The sequence below is a fragment of the Diadema antillarum genome, unplaced genomic scaffold, assembly GCF_040938485.1.
Source record: "Diadema antillarum isolate AM-2024a unplaced genomic scaffold, OU_Dant_1.0 seq00000455_RagTag, whole genome shotgun sequence".
Taxonomy (NCBI): domain Eukaryota; kingdom Metazoa; phylum Echinodermata; class Echinoidea; order Diadematoida; family Diadematidae; genus Diadema; species Diadema antillarum.
In genome coordinates, this window is record NW_027271427.1 from 1,210,226 (window position 1) to 1,222,340 (window position 12,115).

The window sequence follows — 12,115 nt, forward strand, 5'->3', positions numbered from 1 at the left end:
AGTAACTCCAGTCTGACACTTTCTGAATTTTGGTATCACAAAATAACATTAGAGTGGATATATGACTTTTAGATCAGTAGTGGTATCTCTATAGTGACAGAGAATTACTGGTCTTTAAAAAAGAAAAAAAAATACAAAGTACATCATGGAAATTGATTTTCATTCATGACTTATGTCACTGCATATGGACATCCAAACAAACTTCAGAGAATATCAATAGCCATTACGACTCCTGAAATACATGCATGACATTGTATTAGAACGGAATATAAGGTTGCCAAACGCTGCACTTGAAGGTAAATATTTCTCAATTCCAAAGAATACACTGTTCTTCTTCCACAAGATTGTTCAGTCTATCTTAATAGCACTATCCTATCTACAGAAGCCATATGTATATGAAGTGGTTATCAAAACTTCTATTACAAATATATATTTCCTGTACATGACATTCTTGTAGCAGATATTTACCTCAAATTGGCATCATTTTGTTTTCCTTGTGTGTCCACCACTGATTACAATGACTGTACGTGCAAGACACTAGTGGCTTCACAACGAGCAAAATTCTACAAAAAACACTGCATCATACCCTGTTTGCATCGCAATAATTCTATTCAGGTTTGAGTTTCTTCAGTTTGTCTCCCTCTACAAATGAAAATTTGTTAAGATCGCAACTGCTGATCTGTAAATAAACAAACATGTCGGAAAAAAAGGAACCAGTGGGACTCGAACCTGTCATCTACTGCTTTTTTCTGACATATTTTCATTTGTAGAGGGAGACAAACTGAAGAAACTCAAGCCTGAACCTTCACCCCTCTGAATAATATATATCTTTCAATAATTCTATTGTTATCAATGATTTGTAATGTCTACATCAGAGAAGTGACATTAATCAGAGTTGCAGTTGAGTGTACACTTGATACAATGTATTAGGTGCAAGTTTAGTGAATGATGAATCATTACACTGCAGGGTCTGTATCTTTCCATTCCATTTTAAACATTACAATCTTCAAACAATTTCACCTGACAAGAAACAACTAACAGATTTGAATTACTCTTTTTTTCCCAAACCGATTAATTAGACTACTATTTTGCACTTTTTTGCCTTTATGTTTTCTTTGCTCTGTGGTAATACTTTGCTTAAAATCATCCAAATTAGTTATCAACTTCTACAATGAAACAATAACTACTATGTGAACAAGACTGTATCAACATATTTCACATTATTGATCACGACATTCAAGCGTTTAAGTGAAAGAAAACATTCTGAGCACATTGGATTAATTTTCTTCTACAAAACTCTCATATTTCCTTTGCAAATCAGCATCTCCATGAGGCCATCTTACTCTAGTACACGTAACTGTTAGAGAAGCCATTGTTAGTAAAAGGCTGCTACATGAGACAAAATCTATCAACAAGAGAAAGGCAAGCCCCAGCAAAAGGGATGCACTCAGTATCGGCTCACTTTACCTATGGTTGTTGCATACCGGTACGTGGAGATTAGTGCTTTAACAACAACATGAGAGTCATTCAATTATTTGTGTACAGGTTGTATTACACACTATGTGCATCATTGTGACCTTGATGTAACCACCTCTTCAAAATAATTTATTTCAATTAGTTACACAAAACAATCCATCTTTTAGCGGTATTACTGTAAAGATATGCTTACTATAACAATGGGTCACATAACTGCTGTCATTACAAGTCTTTTCTCTTTTGAAGGTCATGGAACATAAATACTAACATACATAAATATATGACATACAGGTAATATCAGATGAATGTACACTATCACTAACTTTATTTCGCCTGTGAATAACGTTTCCAGCTGAAGTAGTGCAATGTTTATATTAAAAAACAGAAATAACAGATTTGCACCCAGCTACATTGTACAAATAAATAATTCCTACTTAATGATCGATTAATGACTTTATTGCGCTTCCAATAAAGGATACAGTTCTGGAAACGAAGCCAGATCATAGCAGTGGCCTATGAAACAAAACAGGCTGGGTACACAGAGGCTGTGTTTAACAACCTGTTACCCCTCTCCTAAACATGCCAATATTACTATAACTGAATAAGCTGATAATTTGCCACTAAAGGTAAAAAAGAACATCAAGTAGTAATTAACTCTTTTAGGTAATGTTTGATACTTACAGGGACTGAATACACACTCAATACAAACACACACACACAAAAAAAAAAATACTATGCCAATCATAATAAAAGTGAAATGCATGACTAAAGTACAAGAAATGTGTGTTATGACAAGAGCCATAATTCAAAAGTGCATATAGATCCAAAAAATAATCTTATTAAGTTTCACAGCTAAAGCTTTAATATACCAGGTAGGATTAGGAGCCCAGAAAAATATTGCCTATCATTAATTCAATCTGCCTGTTGTCTGAGTAACATCATAGACATTTGTTAGGATAAGGATTTTTGTTCAACAGTTATCATAGTAATTACTGCTGTACTTTGTCATTTCAAGTGTCATTTTGCTGACACTCATCTACACTGTATGTCTGCAGCTATCAGAATGTAGGACCCTTGGCAGGAATGGATAGCTTGCCAAGTGTAAAATGACAGTGATCAACTACAAATGTACATGGTACCTTCAGATGAACTGTAGCAATCCTCCCAGCAACAAGTACAATGTATAAGTAAATGAACATGTGGTTTTATTCAATTACTGGTTTTATATAACTACAGACAGCATTAAAGCTCATACATTCTGAAAGTAAAGATGAATACACCATATTTGAGTAAAATGCCGCTCAATGCTTAAGCTTGAGAGTAAAATCTAACAAACCCAATTGAAGAAGCCTTCTTAGGAAATTGCACACAGAATAAAAAGAAAGCGACTGAATCTGAAACTTTTGCATATCTTCAATAAACGGAAATATCACGCAAACTAGTTGTGGCACTGCTGTCAATGTTCAGTAATTAGTTCAGTGTAGGGAAATACAAGACATTTGCCTCAAGATTATATTTGTGGTTGATATCAAAGCTAGCAACTACAAACCCTTACCTTGTAAAACTCTTCACTGTTGAAGAACTAAACCTTTGCCAACAATAACAAAAAAATGATCCAAAGGATACTGTCTATTCTCCTAGACTTCATTTTTCTTTTCTTATATAAGAAAGAGGAAATTTTTGTCTACATTAATGAACACAAATTTTGCCTCATATGTCTGTGACAAATAAACTGTTTGGTGAAAATGTTTAACTTCAAAAGTCCATGGTATAACATTTGGTTCATTTGATTTGGGGGATTCATCTATTTGTATGTCAAATTGAGCATATAGTGGAATTTTAGTTTCAAATAGGCATCTACAGCAGACAAACTAGGAGACTTCATCAGAGAGATCATCATTTACTTGTTGCAAAATCTTTAATTTTTTGCCTAATCTTTCTTTTTTGTGCCCCATGCCCACTCGAAAACCAACTTACCACCAATGACCACACCAGGTCAAATATCATATATGCTTCACCATGTCATTAGATAACTGGTGATATTAATACCTAGTAGATGCTCACCAACCCATCCTCCATCCTGCCCCCCCCCCCTCCCCCGTGGAAAAACAACAGCAACAACAACAACAACAACAACTACAAATCCCCACAAAATAAAAACAACAAACAAGGAAAACTGTTTAAACTAACCTTGATTATATGGGTCAAGAGGCTCATGGTCGTTTTTGAAAAGTGGTCCCTCACAAACGGTATAAAAAAGGTCAATGAGGAAATGCAGTTATGTAATATGAGAGGAATCACATAAAAACCACCAAGACAGTAATTAATGTGCCATAAAGTATCACGCTGGGCAGCCATGTTTTCAAGACACCGGCAAGTCTGTAGGAGATAATGGTGAGAAAAATAGATAATTGTTAAAATGCAGCACATCAATTTATGATCAATCAGACATGATATTAATCCCCATCTACACTGTAGTCTACTCTGTTGAGACTGGTTTGTGGTGATGAGGTTAATTTTTCCACAAAGGAATATTGCAAATATAAACACTGTACAAGAAATGATGTAGAAGAAATATGGTACATATAGCCTCATTCCAACAAACTCTGATACACAAAGATTTCTCTTAATGAGATTTGCCTAGAAAACATTTTTTTTTTCTTTTCACAAGCATGTTTGTGGCACAACTCACTCAATTCAGCAGGACAAGACATACCAATGGACAGAAATCTTTGGTTAAAAGTTTGTCAATGGAAATATCATAAAGTAAAACTTTTTCTCCCCTCTCCCTTGACCTCTCACTCTCTCTCGCCCACATAATGTTTTCACTAGTAGACCCACAAATATTCTGAAGATTCATAACAAAAAAGATGGATAGTTTAGATGCAAGTTTGCAATATGTTTAAACTGAACTATAGTATTATTCACCACAGAACCGCTTTCCTACTCCACCTTGTCCAGGATTTTCGGACAAAGGAAGGACCAGACTGTTATGTCCTTTAGAGCTACTGGTTTTATACACTGTGTCACAACAGCTCCTCCCTGTTATTCAGTATATAGATTTATTCTAAATGGGTCCCGGGTTTCCCTGGATTTCCCTCAATTCTTAAGCACATCATAGATTGTGGAAATCATATCAACTTAATATGGACAATATAAAATAGGCATACATTTATAGAAATTGATGGAATAATTCTTAGAGACCTAGTAGTTTGTGAGAAATCTCTCATGTCATACCAACGTAAAGAGCATGTAAAGTTTTCCAAAAATGTTGAATGATGTAGAGAATGAAGAAAAGGGAGTTAAAGTGTACTTACCCGACATATTTTCCAAAGATGAATGTATAAACCGCTAGTCTGACCATGTTCCAGGAGGAGCTGCTCTTGTAGTTCATGAGGTTCAGTGCCATGGCAACGTGGGAGTGGCAGTTGTCACAGCAAAGATGATGCTTCACAGGGGAGAGAAAGATGATCCAGAGCACTGATTATAACTACATAAATAATGAATTACTTACACTAGTCTCAGGGCTGCCAACACTTATCAACTGAAAACAAAAATCCTAAACCAACATAATGGTGCTGTGTGAGAAACATACACTAAAAGTCGTTAAAAAACCCCAAAGAAAACATTTTTGGGTTAACAATCGGAAAGTTGCACCTATGAAACTTGCTTCACCAAATTTTATAACATTTCATTTCAACTGTATCCAACTGTGGATGCCATGTTAGAAAATCTCTACTAGAGTTGAGTCAATGAGCAAGTTCATAAGTCATTAAGGTCGGGGGTATGCACAAGACTAATTACCCCATCCCGACAACTGAATGCACAAACTGAGCAATAAGTAATATAGGGTAACCCCATTACATGTATATATATCCAGTTTGCTTCTTACGATGAGGTACCACTTTGAACGAGATGAATTCTGTGGTTCAAATTTTCTATAACTGGGTAATTCCGTGAAGTTGGGGCACAAAGTGTTACATTTTAGCATAACTCAATACTAATTATGCTATACATATATTCTTTATAGGCTTTACATTTGTATTGAGACCATACATTTTCCTGGAAATTTTGTGCCATTCAGACTCAATTTTGATGAAGTTATTAAAAAAAAAATGTAACGGTGTCCTGTAGCATCGTGACGTGTCCATGTAGCATCGTGATAGTTAAAATCTGGTCCTAAAAGACAAATTAATGCAATTAGCTTGACCAAAATTTGATATAATATGCATAATTACTAGATTAGTCAGATAGCTAAATATCTTAACTCTATTTTCCAGTTTTACTTTTACAAGAAAATTACACAATGTGTCACTATGCTACACGGTGTCCACCAAATGTAACAAAAAAGGACACCGCGTAGCATCGTGATACATTTTGTAATTTTCTTGTAAAATTAAAACTGTGTACAGGAAATTTGAGATATTAAGCTATCTGACTAAATCTAGTAAATATGCATATTGCATCAAATTTTGGTCAAGCTAATTGCCATAATTTGTCTCTTAGGACCAAATGTTAAAATTTCACGATGCTACATGGACACGTCACAATGCTACACGACACCGTTACATATTGTTTAATAACTTCATCAAAATTGAGTCTGAATGGCACAAAATTTCCAGGAAAATGTGTGGCCTCAATGCAAATGTAAAGCCTACAAACAATAAATGTAAAGCATAATTAATATTGAGTTATGCTGAAATGTATTTTTCAAATATCACGATGTTACATGGACACTGCCCCAACTTCATGGAATTACCCAACTGTATTCAGCTCATCTCCTTTTTTCATAACTTTACAACAAGGTAGAGTCTGCCAGTTGTAATGAGGTAAGATCGGCAGACCCAGAGATCTCATTACAACAGGTTTTCTTGGTAATGGATGTGCTAGACTTGTACAGCAAACAACTGGTAGCCAGAGACACTAGGCAAACTCTGATGGAATCTTTGAAGGCTTCCCTGGTGGTAGAACGTTGGGTGGTAGAAGGCTTCACTGTGCACCACGTATTCTTTCTGGAGTATGTGAGTGGCCCTGAAAAGGGCCTACCCAATCCCGATGTTTCGGCAAGCATGTTCTCATTCCCTTGAGAACGGCGAGAACATGCTTGCCGAAATGTCGGGATTGGGTAGGCTCTTTTCAGGGCCACTCACATACTCCAGAAAGAATACGTGGTGCACAGTGAAGCCTTCTACCACCCAAACTCTGATGGGACATGGCTTGAGCAGTCATCAGAGTCTACAGTACGGCAGTGAAGATCAATCTAGACATTCACCTGGAGCAGACTGGATTGGACACCATTCTATGTTATCTTTGAGAAGAATACACATGCCTCGGGTCAAAGGAGAACAAAACAAAAACAAAAAATAAAACAAAACAAAATCAAAACAGAAAAAAACAACAGCTGTGAGCTCTACTCAGACTGTAAAAGAATCTAGAATTAGGCATTTAATAACTGCCCTTGAAACTAAAGCACAAAGAGAACAAAACTCAATAATCAAAGTAAACTATTGGACATTTCACATTTAACCATTTTGTTCTATAAGTTGCTGCTGATGCAGTCATGAAGTGAGCAAAAGAGAGGATAGTTTACCATTCTGGTTTTATATTCTTCAGAGGCTTCATGAACAGACATATCCCAGGAGCCTGGTTTAGCATCACCCGCATCCAGCACCCAGTAGCGGGTGGGCCTCCCAAAGGCCATGTCATCTTCCTGTACGTGGAGAGAGATATGACACGACAGAGATGAAGTATAATGATCGCAACATCTACTTACTGGTCATTTGCTGTCAGATACTCCACAGAAAATTGGTTTAAGATATCAAAAAAGAAAGGAAAATTGTACAATTTGCAAGCACACTATATACATCTTGTTAGGATGCAACATCTATCAATCATTCATTGTCAGCAACTCTAAAGGAAATTTGGTTGAGAGGAATGTTGTTTTAGTAAAATTATGTAATTATACATAAGCTTTAAAGAGCATGTTGACAAGATGCCTAATGGCACATCATCATACTGTAACACTTCACTGAAATGCTGAATGGTAATCAATCTTACAATAATTGTTGAAATTTGCCTGATTAAATGAGTCAGGTATAAGATCAACTTACATCCAGGTAGTTCTACACATAGGTATGTAGTGCTTCATAAGAAATGTGTACCATACTGTACACTGTAAAAGTGGATATTTTTGTGAGAATAATTTTCGCGCTCAGCCCGGTAAGAAGAGTTTCATGTGTTTTTGATTCCACGGAATCAAGATACAAGTTGTATGCTACTAGAACATACAATTTATGGCAAGCAAAAACATTCGTGTGCTTTTATTTTCGCGCTGGTTTCTGGTTGTGCGAAATGCACAAATATTTCATCACCGTGAAAATTTCCACTTTTACAGTACGCCATGTAATAGTGAGTCTGTTTTTCCTCAATATGTTTTTCCTCATATGAAAATACAGTCCTGTATTTTTACTGTATATGCCACTGTATTTTTATATGCCAAATATTTTGTGAATTTATATGCCACTGTATTTTTATATGCCAAATTTTTTGTGAATTTTGTGAGTCGGGTGCTCATCCCAAATTTGAAAATATTTATTTATAAAATTAAGTTACCCCGGGTATATGAAAATATCAACTCTATATTTTATGTGCTAAATATGCAGTTGAAGAGAATGACATGATTTCAACATAAGTGCAGACCAACTATTGATATATTACACATTCAACTATAATTCAGACAGTATTGAAGCATGCAGATTAACTGTTTTATACCTAGGCGACTCTCATCATAACAAAGTCCTCAGGACCAACAGTTTTCCTTAATTACATTGAATTTTGTTATAACAGAACGAACAAAGTATATAAAATCTAGGTTTAAAAGTTTTGTAACCTGAATCTTTACTTCAGTTGTAACAGGAATTTCATTGATACAAAATTGTAACTGTGTTTGTTATGAAGGGAAGGCATTGTACATATGGATATGATTTGTATAAACACTTGTATGCAATCTGACATGTAACCTCAAACCATGTAGGAAAAAAAGTTAAGAGGGGTGGAGTCTCTTCACATCTGTGTACTTACTGATACATAGTAGGGGCCAGCAAAGTCCCGGATAATGCCATTGGATGTGGCTATTCCCATGTGACCAACGAATGGAAACAACCATCTGAAACAGGAGAAATCACATATTACAATAATATTTTCAAAAAAATGACAATAGAAATGCAAAGAAGATCCCACAGAAGCTATAACTATATTTACCAACTTGAAATGTAATGATTAGATATTTTGACACTTCTTCTTGGTATCTCTACACAAGGTTGAAAAGTGTCTTTCTTTGAATACCTTTGTGGAGTGAGAAATTAACACTAACTTTATCTCCTACATGTACATAACCACACCAGTGACCCCAACACGTACTGAGTCACAGCGCCCCGTGCCAGGATTATCTCCTACAAAAACTATTAAAACCCAAACAATGGCAATGTAACATGCAATTACACATTTTTCACCAAGTTAATTTTGCAATGACTGCACTATAAAGTACAAACAACATCATACTCATGCCCTAGAAACGTCTTGTATCATTGTGGTGTAGGCCTCCTACTATACAGTGCTTGCCCCTGTTGCCCTGTATTTGCCAGAACATGATATTGGGATTTAAACAAATTATTTTTTATTTTGACAAATAAACTAGACAACTTAACCCATTCCTTCCACAATTCTCTAAATACCTTCAATGTCCCAAAACGGGATTCTTTTTGCCCGTCGACAGAGAACGGACAGGTTGGTAATCCACCGGCTGTACCTGTGCGAAAGCAGTCAAGCGGTGCATGCATCCCCTCCCCCACGGTCAACTACATGTGCCCTTGAACAATAGAAATATCGATCTGGTGCAATGTATGAATAGAGCGTGCGCTGATGGGCTAACAGACTCTTTTGTTTTACACAAATCAGGCACCAGAATGCGATGACTGGGGTCAGTGAACACAGATATCTACTGTGATCAGCTCTGATCGTAATGACTAATGTACATGTTCATACGAGTTTTGTAGGAGAGCATGGGCAAACTAAATCAGAACAAAGCCATGTAAAAAAATACTGTGATATACGAATTCTTCCCACAGAAAGAGAACAAGTGCTGATAGAATAAACTCTAATCTTTTTATCAAACCCATTTTTGGGGACTTTATAACACAAAGACGCATGAATTTTGGCCACGAAAGCGAAAGTAGGCACTCTTGTCTTGATCTTGGGAACCTGGTATACCAGGTTCCCATATATCAGTGTATCAGTTGTTCCCGCGGGATACCAGGTTCCCGTAAGGAACGGCATGAACGGGTTAACAAGTAGAAATAGCACACTGCCTAAAAAAAAACAAGCATTTCTTGGCTTGCTTCACAGACACAGCTTCGATCAGTTGATTATCTTAGCAGTACCATTCCATTGATGTTACTAGCATGAAAACAGGCTGATAGGCATAGCTGTGTCTTTTTCCACTAAATTCCACCGAGATCCTGGGCATTTCAAACTGCTCACGAGTGCACTGCATTTGTTAATTCTACAAAATAAGTCCCGGGATTATACACCTATCCGCCCAGTGCATAATTGCCCAAACATAATTCACAATAGGTGGGGCTCAAGACTTACGTTAACAAGGGAATTGGCGTCCAAACTATACAAAACGGGTATCTCATTCGCTTGTGATCGATGCTCTCTCCTGCTGCCATGACGTTTTGATCATCCGTTCTTTCTGATCGACCGTTTTTACCATTAATGACAAGTTCAGGGTCGTTTTCCATTCCGATTGGAACCCGGTGATATTTGTGTTTCATCTCTCAGCGGAGACCCGCAGAACCACCATGTTTACAAGTGAAGTGACGTCATGTTTACACAGTTTACTAGTATATGTAATGGTGGAAATTTCGCGGTGTTGAAATTTTCGCGCATTTTCGCACAACCAGAAACTACCGCTGTTCCAGTATACCAGTAGTTGTTATGTCTTGATTTTACGGAATGTAAAAAAGAAAGAAAGAAAGAAAAAAAAAAACTTACCCTCCTCTTCCTAGCGCGAAAATTACTCAAGCGAAAATATCCACTTTTAAAAAGTTGTAGCTAGGTAAATAAACAAATAAATGGATACAATTTAAGAAAACAAAAACATATGATATGGAAATAATGATCTCTGGTCTGTCCAAAATGTAATTTTTTCTGTTTATCATTATGAAATGTTTTGCACCATTATTAGGCCTACTTTTAAAATTTCATTTTTACTATTTCTATTATTGTTCTCACTAGTACTATGGACTTTTTTTCTTCATTTTTGTTAGCATCATCACTACAATTATCATTAAACCTATGTTAAAGGGATCGTACAGTTTTGGTTAAGACCTAATTTCAGGTTTCTAACATTTTTCGGTGAGATAATGAGAAACCTCTAATGAAATATGAAAGAGCATGTAATTCTATGAGGAATTCAACATTTATTTGATAAAAATTGGTTTTGAAATGGCTGAGATATCCAAAAAAGAGCAATTCTAATAAAGTGTAGGACCCACACTTTATAACGATCGCTTTGTTTCACTTTGTTTTTGGATGTTTCAGTCATTCCAAACCCGATTTTCATCTAATAAACTTTGAATTCCTCTTAAAATGGTATGCTCTGTACTATATCTTAAGTGTTTTCTTGGTATCTCGCAAAAAGTTAAAAGCCCAATTCTCATCTCCACCAATACTGTACTATCCCTTTAAGGTTCTTAAGTAGAATTAGAAATCATTTCATCATATCATTAATTAGGCCTATCATTCAAGAAACTTGGGAAAATTAAAGTGAAAAATGTAGACCCTATACCTTTATCTTATCTTTTACAATCACAGGCATATTTAGGGTTTCTTACAATATCACAGAAGATAATGAAACATAAATGCATGCAACGTACCATAGTTAACTAAGATATTTTGTTCCATGACAACTATAGTTTCACAATTACCAAACTTTGGGACACACTGATTTCCAAATTGAAACTAATGATTGTTCCCATCCACGCTGTGATGGAATCAAATTTTGCCGAAAATCATTCCTGTCAAAATATGGCATCTTTGAATTAACTTTACGTCCAATATTTTGGGAGGATTGGATGGAATCGGTTACATTGGTTCCTTATACATGTATCTGCACAGAATCATATTTACACCAGTATATTTGAATACCAATTAGAGAAACCAGATTTCAAGGTTCTAATTCATGTCGCTGAGACCCCAACTATCAAGGATCGCTTGTGAATTTAGCATAATTTAGAGGATTTTGACAATTAATTCTGCGACCAAAACAACTATACATGTATTTATAATTTTGTTTACACTGCTTTATGTTAATGTATATTCAAAAAAAAAAGAAAAGGCAAAAACTTACAAATTAAGATATGATGCACCACAGATTAATGTCAAGGTTTCTGAGACCATCTAAACACGGCATGCTGTGTTGCTGAAATTGGTTTTCACCTCTGTGATAGCATCTTGTTACCCTCACTGTATTCAGCTTGTCCCGTCTTTGGTTAATTAGCACTGCTAGAAATGAATGAAAATTATGGAAAATAATGATACACGACTAACTTGAAAGCTGGCTTCCTCTCTCAGATTT

At 35.9% G+C, this 12,115-nt stretch overlaps 1 protein-coding gene across 1 annotated transcript; it reads right to left on the reverse strand.

Annotated features, from left to right (window-relative positions):
* Positions 1–3,692: 3,692 nt before the first annotated feature.
* On the reverse strand, positions 3,693–10,339 carry LOC139732902 (transmembrane protein 222-like). Its single transcript, XM_071643739.1, has 5 exons — positions 10,126–10,339; positions 8,557–8,641; positions 7,067–7,186; positions 4,794–4,924; positions 3,693–3,855 (listed from the first exon to the last, which is right to left on the reverse strand). The coding sequence occupies exons 1-5, from the start codon at positions 10,308–10,310 to the stop codon at positions 3,774–3,776; spliced, it is 603 nt and encodes a 200-aa protein (XP_071499840.1). The 5' UTR covers positions 10,311–10,339; the 3' UTR covers positions 3,693–3,773.
* Between the last annotated feature and the right edge of the window lie 1,776 nt (positions 10,340–12,115).